General features: G+C 40.4%; 1 protein-coding gene across 1 annotated transcript; it reads right to left on the minus strand.

Moving 5' to 3' along the window:
- Positions 1–296: 296 nt before the first annotated feature.
- HADH (hydroxyacyl-CoA dehydrogenase) lies at positions 297–17,596 on the minus strand. The gene is made up of 8 exons (XM_042870851.1): positions 17,447–17,596; positions 14,024–14,152; positions 12,930–13,087; positions 8,211–8,337; positions 6,509–6,598; positions 5,114–5,186; positions 1,783–1,899; positions 297–756 (listed from the first exon to the last, which is right to left on the minus strand). Exons 1-8 carry the CDS (start codon positions 17,579–17,581, stop codon positions 638–640), a joined length of 948 nt encoding a protein of 315 aa, XP_042726785.1. The 5' UTR covers positions 17,582–17,596; the 3' UTR covers positions 297–637.
- Between the last annotated feature and the right edge of the window lie 1,733 nt (positions 17,597–19,329).

Here is a 19,329-nt window from a genome sequence, read left to right on the forward strand (position 1 = left end):
TTGACAGGTTTATAAGCATCAGAAAATCTCAACACAAATCATGAGTTCTGCTTTTAAACGCTGACACTGGGACCCTCCTGTGTATGTTGACAGCCTGCCAATGCAGGACTGTTTTAAACAATATGGCACTCGAAGAGGTGAATTAGTTCATTTAAACCTTCACGTTAGCATCACGATTAAGGAGAACTCTAATGAAGCAACTTGCTGCCTTTCCACCACATTTACCAGAGTGAAAAGAGACTGCCACCCAGTGGACTACAACCAAGTACATCAACCACAGACCATGGCAATCAATACAGAATTGTTGAAAATTTTATTTTCAAGAAAGTGTTATTTTTTGAATTTTTCCCATTAACATATCGTCTTCAAATACATAAATTCACTTGTCATTCTCTCCTGCACCTGAACAATCAACATCTGCATGAAGGCACTGTACATATAAAGCTTTTCAGAATTATGAGAAAAATAATCTACCAAATCAAGCTGTCAGCAGAGAGATAGTTATCTAGTGCAATCACTCCATTCAGAGGTGAGTTATGTTCTAAATGCACCTTTAGGAAGGTTTAAACAATTCACCTGTAGTATTGCAATGCTCAATAGCATACAGAGATAGTTTAACACCCCTCGAGGTTTAAGTTCATTTGTACTTGTAAAATCCTTCTCCAGTCTTCTTACCCAGCTTCTTTTCTCGTACCAGTTTATCCAGGAGTGGGCTGGGTAGAAAAAGAGGATTGTTGGGCTCTAGTGCATGCCATCCTAATGGGAGAAAAGAAGCGGATGAATGTGAAACATTCCTGTTCATATGCAAAAGTAATAGAATTCACCATCTCTTTAGAAAAGTGTTAAGAGGTTAGCAAACTGAAGAAGGTTTGAAATTTACTCTAGATTCTCCAAGACCTTTCAACACAGCTTCATAAACCATGCTAGTTGCCATAGTTATGAGCAAAGCGAGCAATTAGTCGTAGGAGTGATGTGCTCACAACACCTTATAATCTCATGATCTCCACAAGTGTTAATTTTTAATACCTCAAAAAATGTAAAGGAAAACTTCTAAAATAGAAAATAAAAGACTGAGTAAAAGGAAATATTAACTTAAAAAAAAAAAAAAAAATAGGCTGAAAGGAAATTCAAGTGAAAAAAAGGTCCAAGATTCATTTCTATTTGTGAAAGACATGGTCAGTTGGGGTGAAATAACACTACTCGGCACTGCTTGCTAAAAGCAGAAGTGATTTCATTGACAACATTATTTTGAAAGCGACATTCTGCCTGGAGAATATTTACACCACTTGTTTGCTATTGTGCATACATTCTCCACTTACCAGCTGAAATGAAAGGGAGATGGTATAACCATATCTTTTAAAGTATTTTCTGTGTTCCCTATTAACTGAGAACAACATCACAGCTGGCAGAAAAAGACTGAAGAGTTCAACTTTTGTTGCTCTCTGTGAGAACGTCTTACACTCCCACTACATGCTTCTCTTTCCACTGCCTATTTTTTAATTATATAAAGTTCCACTGACATTACTAATATTTTCCACAGGAACTTGATGCAGTCAGCAAAGCAAGCACTTGTTACATCCCCATCAGTAAGATAAGCATACAATACAAACGCTGTACTCATACAGCATTCTGAGCAGAATCCTCACTCCTTTCTCCTTAACAGTTAAGAAAACTGTGTCATAAGCATGCCGTTTCAGCTAGTTAGGAGTCAGATTTTCATTACAGCATTCATCTACAAGTTTTCTAAAAAGGGGAGAAAAAAAGAAAATAAGTATGCAGTACCATCTATAATGTATTTACTGGTATCCAAACCAACATAGTCCAGCAGTTCAAATGGACCCATGGGATAGCCAGCCCCAAGCTTCATAGCAACATCAATATCTTCCTTTGATGCATCTCCTAGAGAAAAGATTGACAGTTTGATGAACAGAGAAGATTCTGCATCTACTTGGCACCACTTATAAATAATTAACAAGGTGTTATTTCACACTGGTGCAGCTCTTCACTGAAATCTCTGCACATTTCAGAACCACAAGAACTGGGGTCAGCATACACAGAAGTCCATGCTGGAGGATAAAGATGAATCTCTCACAAAAAAAAAAAAACAAACCAAACCAAAACACCACCACAAAAATAACAACAACAAACCACCTACAGACCTGATATCGATTTTCTTATCTTTCCCTTGCATTTCAATATAGATTTTTGAAGTAGCCACAGCTGCTTTGCTCAACCTACCTGAAAGACTGGAGGAAAAATCAGCCATTATGAGGAATGAAAAGAGTTTTGTTTTGAGGCAACTCAGTGTTTCAACTTGACAATATCAGCAGCACTTTTTGGATCACATACAGGACAAGAGCTACCCTTACTGTACAACAATCAGAAGGCAAGGTCTAATACAGGACATATCCAGCTCCTCTGGACAGCAGCTCCTGCAGTCAGGGATATGGCCAAATAAGCCAATATGCACTACTTCATTTCACTGCAGTTCCCACTAGTCCAGACATCCATACCATCCTTTTGCCAAAAGTTAACAGCCTGGAGAAGAAAGTCCTGGATTTAAATGTATATGCCTCAACCCTTGCAGCTCTTACAACAGTGCATCTGTTTACACTTCAGTTAAAGCAGTTTTCTGTTGAGATGCCAGCCTGTGGCACCTGGAACTGCCACGGTGCAGGTGCAAATTACCATACACCACTCCTTTTATGGGAAGCAGTGATGGCCAGCAGACAGACTAGGCAGGGGGGAGTGGAGCAGCAGCAGCTGCACCATGTGTCTCAGCAGCTCTCAGCAGAGGACGGCCATCAGGTACTGAAGATGGCAGAGAGGAGTGACTTGAAGAGACTGCAGAGGTGTAGAAAAATTTTTCATTCCCAGGATTATAGAAAAAAAAAATCTAAATGATCAGAAATTCATAACTTCTGCATCAATGCTGCTTTGCAATGGCCATAGATAATATTGACTTCATTCTTTTGCTGAGAATGTATGTTTTATACTGTCACAAAAGCAGATTTCTACCACGTATTTTGATAAAGGCAGTGCACTTCTTTGCAGATCAAAAATCTCCTATAAAGGCAAAAGCTTCAGTAGTAGTCTTGTACAAAACAGTAATTGTCATGTATCTCATTTTACTCCTTAAAGATGACAACTCCTTTTTAATTTTAAAAATTTATTTTTGAGAAAATGGATAATTAATCCCAATTTAAATGCACGTAAGCACTCAATTCGTTTTAAGATGATGTACATGTACTTCTACCAACAGATTTACCCCACTTTGTCACCTGCCAGCCTACAGCTGCATTGCAATGCAATTAGAAACAGTAAGAAGCAAACAAGTGTTGCACTCCTGGTCCAGGCAGTCTGATGGTATATTGCAGATTTCCATAGACAACTGACTGCTTTTTTGGTTTGCTACTAACAAGAGGGCAATACAGACCATCATATGCTAGTATTTCAATACGCCCTCGTTTAAATCACTGTTGATACACTAAAGGTATTTCGCCTATGCAAAATTGTATTAAGTCTTTACCCACTTAACCCATGAAGATTCTGTGTAAGTAAAGACTTAAAGACTGACGAATGCCCTGGCATTTCAGGGCTTGGGGCTGCCAAGAAAGAGACCCAAATTTCTCACTATCATGGCTGATAATCTGGCTGAAGTGTCTACCCCACAAATTAATGCAAAGATCTGATAACAATTTAATTGGATCCAATAAAAAGCAAAAGCCAGAGAACAGCCATCAAATACTAATGAGATTTTTACACTGATGTTTTAGAAGTTAAAAAGAAAAACATAAATAAATGGACTTGAAGAAGTTTGCCAATATTATACTGTTGTACAAAATACAAACAGAATAAAGATGAAATCAAAATACTGCTTTGCCTAGGCAGAAAGCAGTCAATTTTAATATACAATTTCAGTGACTGTTTTCTTCTACGTTTAATTAAAAGTTCTACTGTCTCCTGAAATATATGTAACAATACATGTCTCTCAACAAAGGCACCTCTCTTACATGCATTAAAACACCCACATGCTGCTTAAAACTGTGACTTTTTCTAAAAGAATTATGTCCCCTTCCATTCATGTCTTCTCCTTTCAAGTCACTAAAATTTGCTCTTTTCTCTGTTTGAGACATAATTATCCATCTGTTGATGGATAAACGAGTAGTGTTGGCTTTTATTTTTTTCTGGAGATCAAGCCATTCCTTCTGTATGATATAAAACAGATTTTTAATATTTAAAGCATATTTGGTGGAATCCTGATAATGCAGTGCTTTCATCTATAAAAAGTGGTGTTTTCAAAAACAAAATGTTTCAAATGACATCATTAAGTAGCGTGCTGCTATGAGCAGAACACTTGAAATAAAAGCAATTAGACTCCAAAATTTTCTCTATCCACTCACATTATTGGCTTGTTTTCTTTGTTCCAAAACAATTGTCAATGCTTTGAAAATCTAGTGGTTCTTTAGGGATTTCTGATTACTTCCACCTACCCTCAGTTAATTAGCACCAAAGTGACCAACAATAACATAGAAAGTCCTAAAGAAGCTATGCTTAAAAAGGGACATAGAAGAGGAACAGGAGGATTTGCAGAGCAATGGTTAAGCCCAAATCACTTGCATGACAGCACTATTATGTGATACTGAATATTATACTTCTTGTCCTACCTGAAAATCGGTGTTTTATTTCAAAAGCCAAATGAAAGGAACCTTTGGATGCCTTTCCTAAAGGTCCTCCCATCATGCAATTTTCAGGCATTTCCATAATGGTCTCTTGGGAATCCCATTCTCCTCTTAGGAGAGGTGGGCTTCTGATCAGCTGGCTCAGAAAATTTTTATAATAGTACAAAGATCATCTTTCCAAACCAGGAATGCTTCATACTAGCAAAAATTTCCCATATTGATAATAAGCAACTTCCAACTCCGTGCACTCTGGTATTTCAAATGCTAGATTAGATCTATTCAGATGCACAGATTGGTTCACTCTTGCTGTACCCTATGCACTGCCAGTCCTTAAGGTGTGAAAGTTTGGAGGTAATCCAAACATTTTTCTGAACGGACACTTAGCAGCATCATACTTCAACATTCTCTGAAGTCAATAAACCAAGAAGTACCTCTCTCAAAAAGTCGAACAGCTTCCATCATATATGGCACCAAGAGACGGTTTACAATAAAACCTGGAGTATCCTAAGCAAAAAAAAAAAAAAAAAAGAGATTCTAAATAAACATTCTTTACCACTATCTTCAAATAATACATGACAAGTAACAGTATGAAAATACTTATTAAATCATCAACTTCTGGCATGCTCTAAATTGTATTGTTCATCTGATTTATCTGCGTGCTATTAAAACACAATGAGTTTCACAAACCAGGCATGGCATATAAACATTTTATCATGCTTGAGAACAATTAAGAGTCCAATTCATTACTCTTAATGTGGTTCAGCGGAAAATGCCTTTTCCTCAGTAAAATTCTGCTGATACAATTTCCTGGAAAGATAAAAGAAGTTCTTCCCTAGCAGTATTTTTATTTAATGCAAGCTTTGAACAAAATCAAAAATACAGAAAGAGAAAGAGCTTTCCAGAGTATTATTTCATATTTTCAACTGTTCCACATGTTCATTGATTCACTTCATTTTATCTCATTACTTAAGCCAGAGAACTCCACATAAATCACTTCAATTCCTTCAGCAAACAAGAACCCCCCCCAAAAAAATCCCAAGATGTTTTGTTTGTTTTTTGAGACTGATGTCATTTCTGCATTATTCTCTACTCAAGCTAGTTTATTAAAAATATCTCATCATATATCACGCTACCTAATCACAGTGCACACTGGAAAACTGCAACTGAAACAGGAAAATGAACTTAAGGCCACACAGCAATGTAGCAGTACAGACAAAAGCTGAGACCAACATTCATATACTGAACTACCAGTAACTATTAGATTTCAGGCCCTTATTTTCACGACCAAATGCCTCCTGGGGGCTGTGAAACTCAAGGCAATAGCTTGCATGAAGCTTCCCCAACTACAGCTTAATGGATTTGGAAAAAGTGTGCTTAGGATGCGAGGCATTCCTCCAGAAAAAAAGCCAAATTACAAAGCAACCAAGATGAACATGGGTCTAGTTACTGCAGTCTTAAGAAAAACTTGTGATGAGCACAAAACCAGGGGGAATCCATCCAATTGCTTCACAGTACAAGTAGCAGCAGTCTTGCCTCTAACACAGACAAAGATGAGCTCCTGCTTAAGCTTTCCAGCCCAGCTTCCACAGGACTGGAAAAGAAAAATAAAATGTGTAAACTCTGCTACTTGTGCTGCTACCTCTCTAATGTGAGGAATTTGAGATCAACATGGGAATTTCCTTTGTCACAATGTTTTTAACAGGGAAGAGAATCTGGACAAGCCTGGAAATCCTAATGTGCTCTTATGACCTACTCAAAACCACCCTTTAAAAGCAAGTTTTCAAGAACAAATCCTCTGAACTCTGTGGAATCCAAACTGTACTCACCTTACAACTGACAGGACTTTTTCCTACTGCTTTACTGAAATCCATAAGTGACTCGTAAGTCTTTTGGCTAGTCATTGGAGTCTTGATGACCTGGGCAGGAAAGGAGAGCATAAGCACATTTGTGAGCAATACAACGATTAAACTCAATTTCAGAACACTACTATAGAATTTAACACAAAAAAAAGTATTAAAAAAAATAATAATCAGTGGATATATAAGTGACAAACACAGAGATCTATTTTTAAGACAGATTCAGCATTTTACGTTTTCAAATTTTATACATCTATGTCATACTTTCCCACTCAGCCAGTATGAAAAATAAAAGGTACTATCCTTCAGGAATCCCATTTAGAGATCGTAATATAATAGAACAGATTTAGAAGTCACAATCTCTGCTACCTTGGGAAACACACTGGCACCACTCTAGAAAATCCTATTGGAGAGTTCTTGACAAAAAGGGTGTAATACCCATCCTGCACCCTATGCAAACTACTCATCAAGTGGAGTGACATTAGGCTAGGGCATTCATAACTCAGATGAAAAAACATTACTAAGATTGATTGCAACAGTCATACAGAGATTGCTCTGTTTTGTTTTCAGAAATGTTGATAGATATCTTCAGTATTTTTCAAACTTCACAGAAGCTTAGCTTAGATTTCTAAAGACTACTCTATGTTTTAGACTTGAAACAAGGCACAGAACATTTCATCTCCACAAATAAATTACTGGTGACAAGTAGTTCTCAGCAAAGAAAACAGGAAGTCTATGTCAGCCTAAGGAATTATGCCTGGATTTCCATGATCTCTGACACCACTATAAAACAAGTACACGAAATTTTGCAGCAGACTGGCCAAAATGTAGAGTTAATTTTTACATAATTTCTTGTGAGCTCTAGCTGATCAAGACAGTCACACACTCTCCCAAAGATGCAAATTCCTTTGTGGTTATGCTCGTCTCCAGTTCTATTGCATAGACAAACTGTTGGGTTTTTTTTGTTTGTTTGTTTTGGTCTGGTTTTTGAGTGAGGAAAGGGAGATGAGAAATAAAAGCAGAGGAAGAAAGACCTGACAGTTTTACTGCAATGAGACCTTTACTTTTGAAGTTCAGACTCCTATACCCATTTATTTATTGTTCTGCTCTCATTTTAAGCATTATTACAAATTACAAGATATAGCCCAAGTTTGTACACTTTGGAAAACAAAGAGCTACCTAAAAGCAATTCTTCATGGTTCCGTGCAGGTTGTGAAACACTGTAATGTTAACTAGTTTAAATCTTTCCAGACAACTCATCTAGAACACTGAATAAACATGACTGACTTTGTTTCATAAGTCACAAGGCAGTGATGTTCATCTGCAGATTATTTTGTAATCAAGCCCACGCTGTTATAATCAATTGCTCTGTTGGTCAGTAGATGATTTTCTTTGAGCTGCCCATAGTTCTTATTAATCAGCCAGTCTGCATGACGGAAAGGGCACATCTGCTGGTAGTTCACTGATAACTGTGGAGCCTTGAGACAGGAGTTACCTCAGTTTGTTCAATTTGCTCCTTGACAGAGACTGCACCACCCTCTTATCACTAGAGGTAGCTCATTCCACATCAGAGGAGCTGCAAACTGAGATCTACCCTTTCATCTAACTCAATTCTCAGTCAAAACAAATGCTCACCACAGTGATTGTTGCTAGGTTGTTTTAAGACTCTTACCTCCACAAGCTTCATCATAGGCACAGGGTTGAAGAAATGGAGGCCACCGAATCGGTCCTGCCTGGTGGTTGAGTTAGCCAACTGCGTGATTTGTAAGGATGAAGTGTTGCTCGCAAATATTGTATGCCTGGAAACAACAAACAAATGGATTGTAAACGTGACAGCTATCATTCTGACAGTAGGAGATTGGTGCACTACACATTAGTAGACATCCACTGGCTAACCAACCTGGAACTCTTAGAAATACCTCTGCAGATTATTGCTTTCCTTTTCTGCAGTATAAATTAAGCAATGATGAAATAACCACTAGATGAGCTGTGCGAGTTTCTGACTCCTGGGAGAGCGTGTTGAATACTGCATCAGGTCAAAGAAGGAAGATTCTCCAGGTAGATTTTCTCTTCCTTCAGAGCCTCAAATCTATCCCAGGTGACTCCTTTAGCAATCCTGGAAACCAAATCCAATTTTTTTAATCATCTCAATGGATACCCGATCATTTGAGATGTTAAGCAAGCATTCTGGAGGTTTGAAAACACAATTTTTTTAGGTTTTTTTGTTTGTTTAAATGAGCAGTGGCAGACACAGTGAGTAAACTTACCACCATGAGGTAATAGGAAAAAGAAAGGAAATTAAAAAAATACTACATATGGCACTTTAAAGGATACACAAAATCACATGAGTTTCAAGACAAAGATGAAGCCCTTCACCCAGACTTAAACCACATTTATTATTCCAATTTATAATGTTTTGTTTTAGAAACACCTCAGAATCTCAACACCCTGATGGACACACATCACACAGAAAACTTACCCATACGACTTTCTCCAAATCATGAGAATCAAAAGCTAAATTAGAAATGAAGCCCTACCTTCCATTCTGGACTGTATCCTATTTACCTTTCAAAAATTATTCTACTGGATTCATCAAATGTTAATCTAGACTGGCATTTTGTTTACATTTCACTAAGACATAACTGAGCTTCACAACAGAGCGTTCCAAAAAGTTACATCTAACCATAGACCCATTTTTTACTATGTTTTCTCAGTTTTGAGGATTTGTTAAGGATAAGGAATTCTTGTGTATGTTCCTTACAAATATTATTTTTGTTATTTCTCCACCATAAAGCAGGTTTCACATTGTTCTTAGGCAAGCTAATAAAAGAGTATTTTACATTTCATAGTTTCAACCTTGAAAGGTCAACGCATCCCACTGACACTCACACTCACTGAAAATCTCCTGGATTCAAATACACTCACAAAAATCTAGTGAACCCATTTGTAAAACCAGCAACGATTACTCCTCACAAAATAATGGACTTAAAGCAAGAGATTTTACTTCAGCATCGCTTCTGCAGGTGAACACCATAACCTCATGTAACATAAAGCAGTGGGAAATAAAACATTACATTTAAGCTGTGTACAAGGGCATTTTATTTACACTGTTCTGCTCTGAACAACTAATTGATTTAAATGAAGTGTAAAACAGAATTTGCATGTCTCCATGACATAGATTACATTATTTAGGCTTCAGGATGACAGAAGAATCTGAAGGTTTACAGAAGCAGCAATACTAGCAAAGCTTTCTTGGTACTTTCTCAGCCATCAGCATGCTTTTGCTGAGTGCCATCTAGTGGGTCACAGAAAGAAAGCAAGAACAAAGTCAAACATCATTTCAGCAAAACTTGCTTTTAAAGTCCAGCTTATTCTGCAGTGAGAGCTGAAGAACACTTCTTTTATAACTCTTTCATAACTCACTGATTCTGAATACAGTGAACTGTCCAAAACCACTGGCCTGTTCCCAGCTGCGTTTCCATGTTTAGAGATAAATCTTAGACCAAGAGATGCTGATGGGCATTTCCACCAGAGATTAACAGAAGGCAAAAGCTCTTGAGAAACCGAATATCTGAAAAGTCTTTTCATAAGCTTATTATTATCCTGCTTGAAAAGTGCTGCAGTGTTCCAATGTCCCCAAAATTATGAAAGATGCAGGGAGATTAAAATAACACCACAAAAACCCAGCCTCATCTTTTCAATGCAGAAATATGAGGACTAATTGAACACAAGAAAAGGAAAACAGAACCCAAAAGTTGGTGGCAACACTTAATCACCCATCCTGATGCTCATAAGCACCACACAGCATTGTACCAGTTGGCAGATTACACAACATTTGGGGTACTTTTGAAAAAGCAAACACTTTTGCAAAGCTCTGCTGAGAGTACAGAGGATGCATTCAGGATGTGCTCACTGATGATCTGAGACCAAGAAAGGGCGCTCACAGCCTTATCTGGACAGTTATCCAGATGATGAATACCTTGAATTCTGGGCCTGCCTAACTCTCCTTGCTCATTGCATTTTCTCTGAAAACTTATTAGAAATTCACTCTGCACCCACATAATCACCAAATAAAACTCTCACAAAGGAATACCTTTTTCATTCCCCTCCATTTACAGATCCTCTTTCAGAAGAATTATAGAACTTTTCAAAAGAAAAAAAGGAAGAGGAAATAAGCTTGTTTTGTTGTGTTTGTTTCTGATGCAATGCTTTAGTTTAGTAGTCATCCTTATTTGAGAGGCCATTGTAGCACAAATACAAGAGAGAAACATGTGGCACTGTAGCTGAGGACAAAAACGAAATCCAGGATAGAACACAAAAGAAGAAAGATGCAAAGCATCAGAAAGTTGATATTCCAAAGGCATGATCTTGTCTAATCAACTGTAACTCACAGTCCTTCACGTTTCAGTCAGTTACCTGTTAACCCTATACTAAATGCAAATATTTGAGTTAAGCTAAGACATACCTCTTCAGAAGCCTGGCCTTCCATAATTATAGTACACAGTTCAAAATGACATCATTGCTCAAAATCTCAGTTACAAAACTTCTCCCAAGACTCAAAGCTATCTTTAAGCAAATCTTACCTTCCTAATGGATCAGCCACAAGATCTCCACTAAGCTGATGCAACACTCAGCTCAAGTAGTAATTCCAGAAACTTCCAAGCGTCCAATGTAGCAAAGGCAGTACAGCACCTGTGCTGACAAGGAGAACTTACCCTCCCATCACAGTGCCACATGGGACAAGCAAAGTCCACTTCCTCATTCAAAACACAGAAAAACACTGACAAGATATTGCTACCCTTCCTCATGTTATTCACACAATTTAGAACTTCCTATGCTATTCACAAAATGACATACTGCTGTTTGTATCTAACAGCTACTATTTTAAACACTTGGAAACTAAGTTTCACAGCTCCAGTAGCTTGCTCTCTTTTCATCTAGACCACCTGCACTGCAGCTCATGTTCCTCACCATCCGCTTCCCTTTCTTTCAGCCTTTACACCATACATTTAACGCCATCCTGAGTTTTCCTTTTTTAAAAGATTTCCTGTCTAATGTCAGTGTCCCTTTTCCCAGCCTTGAAGAGTCATGCTTTCATAGTCCCCAGACCTTGTTATACTCTCTAAGGTAAAATTTGATGTTTCGAGACAGTAATGTTTATAAACCACTCAGCCTGAGCACAAATAGTTTAAGCTTTCCCAATATGCGTATTAATTAAATGAGGCACCAAATCCTTGTTCCTATTTCTGCGTGCTATCAGGTTCTAGATAGTTTGCTATTTAACATACCTGAATTTGCTCATTAATTTTCTCTATTGAATACAGAGAAAAACCTTAAACAATGGTCTGTTTTATAACACAGACATACAAGTCTGTAGTCTAGTCATGACAAGGTATGGTGGTAATTGCCAAAGGCAGCTACTTTCTTTTCTTTGCTTGTCAGACTAAGGCCAAGAGCAAGTTAGCCTGTTGTCAGTGCAATGTTTTTCTTGTATACGTGATCATTCATTCTTTTCAGAAATGCCAGGTGATTTTGAACATTATGTGACGCAGCCTGAAAACCTCCCTAGGCTGAAGTCAACTAACGATAACATCTTTGCTCTATCGACATTATATACAAGCTAAAACTAGTTTAGTCCTGTGGTTAGACAACCCAGAGTACATTTTAGCCAACACTCCCAGCTTTAACAGTACTAGTTAGGACTCCAACCTGTGCTGTGATTCTGAGTCATCCATTACAAGGATCGAGCTCCTGAGGCAGCATACTCAGCATAACAGGATTTTGGGTTTTGTACACAACTGAACAGTAACCCTCCAACAGTTATCAAGGAAAATTCTGAAGATTTTAAGTAATCCAGAGAGCACAAGAAACAATAACTGGCAATAGACTATTTCAAAACTCCTCCGATACGAAGTAAACTTGCATTGCTTAAGCTGACTGTGACTTACAGTTAAGAGGCTGAAACTTCTTAAAACTTGTTCGTGCTGGGCACACTAAAAATAAATATTACACTCCACTTCCCTATTTAAATATGGGAAGAAGTATACTGACCATAACTCATCTGTACCAGAAAAAGCTTATTCTACAGCTGTGCATCTCCACTTGGAAAAAGCAGGCCTGTTGAGTAGATAGACAGATCTTATGCCTAATCACACCATGAAGCACATCAGATAGGCAATGCAACAAGCAAATAAACCGATGAATACACCTGAAAGAGTTCACAATGTATGAATTTGGCAGGACAAGCATCACGTGCAATGTGACCAGTGCAGAGTTAAGAAAATTAATTCAGAAAATGCGGAATTAATGGTGCAACAAAACCAAAACACATTTAAAAAACAAACAAACAAAGGGGCAGGTTCAAAATAAAACAGGAAAAAAATGTACATACTCTGGAGCAAACTTGTCCAGCCTCTTGAAGAGTTCATTTTTAATTTCCTGATTCTCCACAATGGCTTCAATCACCAGATCTGTGCTGTGAACCACTGCTACTGCATCTGTGCTTGTTGTGAGGTTCTTTAAAGTCTTCTCAATGAACTCAGCACCAGCCTGAAACATTCCAAGAATGTGCAATAATTATTTCATTTCTTTTTACATGAAAACCCCCATATGTGCTCTGAAGCCCTCAGAACTTTAAGCATGCTGCTGTATTTCCAAATCAATCAGAAAGTCCCAAATACGTAGAGCTACGCTTTCACTGACACAAATTTTTTTTTAAATAAAGTCTACTTTGAAGCAAACAGGAGATCCTTGAAATTATTAACAGGAAGACTATTTGCTGCAGTCCAACCTTCAGCTTCAGAGTCTAAGTGAACAACTGACTGGTCCATCAGTACTTTCTGAGAAAACTGGACTTGCCCTTCACAGAGAGGAACTTCTATTTCAAACCTCTGTGTTGTTTCCATTCAGGAAAGTAATGTTTTGCTTTCACAATTCACTTCTATGATATGTGCTAGCTCATTCAAGTGAAATGGCCTGCACTCTGCTGTAGATTCCTACTGAGAATGAGGGGAGGAGGAGGGAGAGGATTTTATCTTCTATCAAAGGTGCCAATCACTGACAGCCGTTGTGAGGATGGAAATAAAAAAATTCCCAAGATTTTGAACGGGAAAGCAGAAATGTTATACAAGAGAAGTCGTAACTGTACACTAGAACATAATGTCATATATTTACCATACAAAGTTTTCTTCTGGATTGAAAGACTCCCCACAATTATGTATGATAAGATATATTGCTCTGGATATCCTGTAATTACTGTAATTTGCCTTCTGTATTCATGCAAACAAACTCTTTCTCATTTTCCTTGCCTTACTGCACTACTCATGCTGTTAACTGTAAATACCAGTGTATAATTATGTATGTAAGTATATGTAAGCTAGTATATTAGTATGTTCTGTAATGCATAATAGAAACAACATCAGAACTTCCATATAGTAGTTTCATTCTTCTATGTTTTCCCAACAGTGGAAATAAAAACATGTCAACCTCAGGCTTATCCGCAAACTTCTTCTTAGTCACTCTCTTCAAACTCTCTTCAATTCCTTTTGTAGATTTCTTAAGGATTTCATCTGACTGGTCTACTAACACCACAGTGTGACCACTTGCTGCTGCAACCTGAAAATTAAAAGAAGATTCAACATCAAGATCATAAACAACCATACTGACTTGTCTAGGGCAGACAACTGACTAGAATTAAGCAAAAGACAACTACAACATATTGAATCAAGAATTACATGCTTGACTGGAAAACATAAAATCTTGCAAACGTTTGGGGCAGAAGAGAAAGGACTAAAACAACTTTAGAGAAAAAGAAATCCATTTGTTTCCCCGAGCTGTCTGCAGATGTGCAACTGGAGACACACAAGGCCCACTCCAACAAAGCTGACTGAGAGGAAAAAAAAAAATAAAAATCAATCTCTGGAAGAAAAGCATGGCCCTATTCTCATCTGATATTCCTCACTCCTCCAGCAAAACAAAAAAAATGCCAGACAGAAGCACTACAACTCTAACAAGGCGTTAGTCTGCAGTTGGACATTTCCTTCATCCATCAATTTCTTCATTTTAATAATTTTTCACAGCAGTTATTTCATAAAATCCATTGCAACCTAAGAAATTTTTAAGCCAAGCCTGAACTTCCATTCCTAACACTTCTCCTGTTGACGATCATTTGCAATGGCAAAGCAAGATCACTCACTCTTCAGAAGGAAAGTCACTATCAAGCACACTTAAAGAAATGCTTTGGTGATTATCCATTTACAGTTATACGAGAACATAGCTGACCAGACAGCAAAGAATCACAGAAGAATGAAGATGACCCTTTTCCCAGTTCATTCTTGCCATGCGTGCATTTAGAGAAAAGAACAGCGAGCAGTCACACCAATTCAAACACACACGTACTCTCTTCTATCCAATGATCTTAACAGATACTACGGATGAAATGACACTGTAAGGGAGTCAATTAGTGCTTTTCTCCCACTGAAGTGCTCTTCATATAGCAGAATAAAAAATTATGAACTCCTGGTTTCAGCCGTAACAGTTTAGTTTCTCCTGACAGGAGGAGAAAGACATGATTTAAATGTTCTAAGAAGAAAATCTTCATTAACAGGGCACAGAAGTGACCTCCCTCTGTTGTAATTGCACCTGTTTTGAGATAATTTTAGATTGATAAATCAGAGGCAGGTGGTCAACAAACCAGTCTTTAGCAGAAGACTGCAACTTCTGTTACTAACAAACACTGCAAGTTTCTCTTGATTCTCTAAAATGCAATCTAACAGTATATGCAGTCTCTTTCCCTACACAATTACAACCCTTACATGCCACATGTTCCTCAAACAAGAGAACAATTTTCTTCAAAGGTGTTCTGTCATGGTTTTATGATTTTTGGTTATCAGTATTCCACACCATAACATCACGCAATGCACTGGGGTTTGACTGTTGATGCTCAAGTTCCACATGCCTGTCCGGAGAAGAAGAACTGCATTTCCCCAGAAGGCTTTGTGGTCAGCAAGGAGATATAACTCCTGGCAAGGTCACCTGCGCTTCTTCGCCTACGCTTTAGGAAATTAGTTTCTTTCACCTCAGATTGTTGCCACTGTTTTCAATTATTTTGGGGTCCCCTGCTTCCCTTTTCCGGAGGCGTGGATCAGCAGATCCCTCCACCCTGCTGGTCACGGAACTGGGCCAAACCAGCCCATAAACCATTGATATGTTCTTTGAAGGTTCCTTCAGTGGAAGCCTCAGGTTCTAGTATCAAGGTACAGAATCGTAGAGTCATTTGATTAAGAGCCATCTGGTCCAACCCCACTGCATTGAACAGGGACAATAACAGCTCCATCACGTGCACAGAGACCCTCCAGCTTGACCTTGGCTATTTCCAGGGATGGGGCACCCAGCTCCTCTTTGGGCAACCTGTGCCAGCATCTCACCGCTTCTTCCTTACATCCACTCTAAATCTCTTCTCTTTTAGCATGAAACCATTTCCCCTTGTCCTGTCACAGCAGACCCTGCTAAAGAGTCTGTCCCCTTCGTTCTTACAGTCTCCCTTTGGACACTGAAACACCACTCTCGGGTCTCCCCGGCGCCTTCTCTTCTCCAGGCTGCACAGCCCAGGTCTCTCAGCCTGTCCTCATAGGGAGGTGTTCCATCCCTTGGGTCATTTTTATGACCTTCTTCTGGATGTACTCTAAGAGGTACTCCTTAGAGTCTTCTCCTGTACTGAAGACTCCCCACCCCATCTGGATGCATTACTCCAGATGAGGTCTCACAATGCAGAGCAAAGGGCAGGATCACCTCCCTGACCTGCTGGCCACACTTCTGTTGATGCAGCCCAGGGTATGGTTGGCTTTCTGTGAGGACACATCACTGGTCATGTCCAGCTGCCATCCACCAGTGCCCCCACAGGTCCTTTTCAGCAGTGTTGTGCTCTGTCCTTACACCTCCCAGCTTGTACTGATAGATTCTATGATTATATGACTCCAAGTCATTCTTTAAAGGTTCCTTCAGTGGAAGCTTCAACTTCTAATATCAAAGTACAGAAAGGTGGTCACACACAAGAAGTTAATAAGCAACTCACTGATTTCTATAGATTTGCCACAAAAATAAATCAATGCTTCTGAGAAGGAAATCCTCTAAGCCAATGAAAAGAAAAACTGCAGTTTTCAAACTCACACCTCCTTGCTGGGTTCCACCTAGAGAAAGGGGCAGACATGTGGGCTGCCAGACACTCGAGGTGCTGCTGGGGAGCTCCCTGGCAGCTTGGACACGGGGATCCTTCTGTGCATGAGGAAACGCCCGGGGGGCTCCCATCACTAGCAACACTGCTCCGTCACGCAGCTCTCAGGTTAAAGATGAACTTGAGAGCCAAAGGCCAATGATTAAAGACTGGGAAAGTAAGTCCTCCGTAAATATTAACCACTTGATAGTGCTGCACATGACAGAGGGCCTGATGTTCATCTTAGGCACTGCATGCTATTTAAAGAACCAATAATAGCGTCACTGGCAAGACAGAAGTTTCTTTCTCAGCTCTGAGTTTTCCAAATGTTATTACATACTTTCTGGCTTGTAAACAGCCCGTGCTTTGTCCTAAAAGCCATCTCAACAACGTAAAACACCAAATTCCGTTCTTCCTGCCTCTCTGGAAGCCGAGCGACGGCAGCAACGGCCGCCGCCCCTCTGACCTCGCACAGCCGAAGGCCGAGGAGGCCGCTCCAGCTCCGGGAGAAGCTCCGGGGCCACCAGCAGTAGCACAACACGAACGCAGACGCGGCGCGGCACCCAGAGGGCGGCAGGAGGCCCTGGGACCCGCTGCTGCCAGGCTCGAACCGGCGGCGCCCGCTCCGCAGCGCGGTGCTCGCTCCGAGGGACAGCCGCCCCACGGCCGCCATGGCGGCGCCGCCCCACCGCGCTCACCTGGGCGATGCCGGCGCCCATGAGGCCGCCGCCGATGACCGTCACGTGCTTGACGATCAGCTTCTTGGCGGCCGCCGTGACGGCGGTGGCGGAGGAGGAGGCCGCACGCACGAAGGGGCGGGTGGCGAAGGCCATAGCAATGGCGAAGGCGCGCAGCGCGGAGCCAGGGGCCCTTCGGCTGCGGGCCGGGCGGGGCGAAGGCCGCGCTCCGCCCCGGGGGGCGGCTGTTCGGGCTTTGAGCGCTCTGCGCCGGGACGCACGTGTGTAGGTGTGCTAAGCGGCGCCCGGGAGCAGAAAGAACGCTGGGGTTAGCGCAGGGAGCGTGCTGCCGTGCGCTGTTATTGCTCCTCGCTATCGAGGGGCGGGCAGCCGGCCCGTGGCAGCCGCTCCTCTCTCCGTCCTTTAGCAGCGTCCTTCCCTCAAGCTGTGCCCGCTGACCCAGCGTCTCCAAGGCAGGGCACAGCAGCACCTCGTGCTTCCCAGCTAGAATGCGCCCAGGGCCACATCGAACCTGGCCTTGCACACCAACTTGTGAGTCGTTCCTTTATACACGCTACTGACTGAATCCTATCAGATACAGGCTGCCAGCGTTTTCCATCTAGTTTCTGTGAGCCAGCAGCAGCTGCAACAGTAGCATGTATTCCTTGAGCAGGCTTAGGGGTAAACATTAAGTGACTTGTTTTCTTCTAACACGAGCCAAAGTATTCTCCTGTCTGTGCACTTTGTACTGAAAATGCTCTCACTAAGCCTCATCCACGTGCAGATCAGGCAGGAGTAGTGAGGGGCTGCCAGAAACAGCTTCTCCCTAGTAGACTCGGGGCTACCAGGCCCTCTGGGTGTACAAATGACCAAGCACGTAATTAAAATCCCTACAAAGCCTTATGCCAAACTACCTGCCCAGTAACTCCAGGCTTAAAGCCCAGGACTCCCACAAGCAGTCCCTCCTCTGCACGGAGCTCTCCACGCAGCTGGGCTCACACCCGCTTAGTCCGCACAAGTGCTCCAGTTATGGCCCATCCGGCTCCTCACGTCACACCCCCTGTCTCTGCCCTCCATCTGAGGCTCTCTGACCCCTCTACACAAAACGACCCCTCAGCTCTACCCTCTCATCTGCTCCTTTCCCACCTTGGTCTTCAGACTGTGTGTCTCCTCTTAGCAGCTTCTGCCCTTCCTCTTCCTCATCTGCATTCTTCTCAGTTAATTCTTTCTCAGTAAGTTTTTAAAGCTGCATTATGAGAATAAAGAAGCATATTCTATTACTTGCTCATAACATGCCTGGTATTATATTTTCCCAATTCTACTTCTCCTCTCCCCTGCCCCCTTGACTCTTCAGCTGACTCAAAAATGTACGACATGAAATATCACGAGCTTAGCCAACAAATAGAATTCGTTAAAATGACTACACAAAGCTGTCAAACACTTACTTAAGAATGATTTTATTAAACATAAAATTATACCGAAGCAAATTCTGAAGTCATTTCTAGAAATAAAGACATTTTCAGCATTCAGAAATAGCTGTGTGCTTGTTATATACATATATATATATATGTTATATACATATATATATATATATATGTTATATACATATGTTTTTTTCAGTAAGGCATTTGAGATGCTTTGCATTCTGAAGAAAAATAAATAAATAATAGGAGGGGATGGATGCATTTACAATATAAACCAAATCTGCTACCACTTTACTTACAGTTTACCACAGATGGCAACACAGTTTTGAACCACTAATATTTTCTTGCTGTTGTTTAGTTAACTTTCATGGTGTTCAACATAAATTCAGTGCATCTGGAAGCAATGAAAGGCAAGACTTTATTGTTATTTCCAACATCATCTTGCATTCTGGCACACACTGACATGGTTGCAGCATCACA

This window comes from Lagopus leucura, unplaced genomic scaffold (genome assembly GCF_019238085.1).
Source record: "Lagopus leucura isolate 7727_CA_CO unplaced genomic scaffold, USGS_WTPT01 Super-Scaffold_100004, whole genome shotgun sequence".
NCBI lineage: Eukaryota > Metazoa > Chordata > Aves > Galliformes > Phasianidae > Lagopus > Lagopus leucura.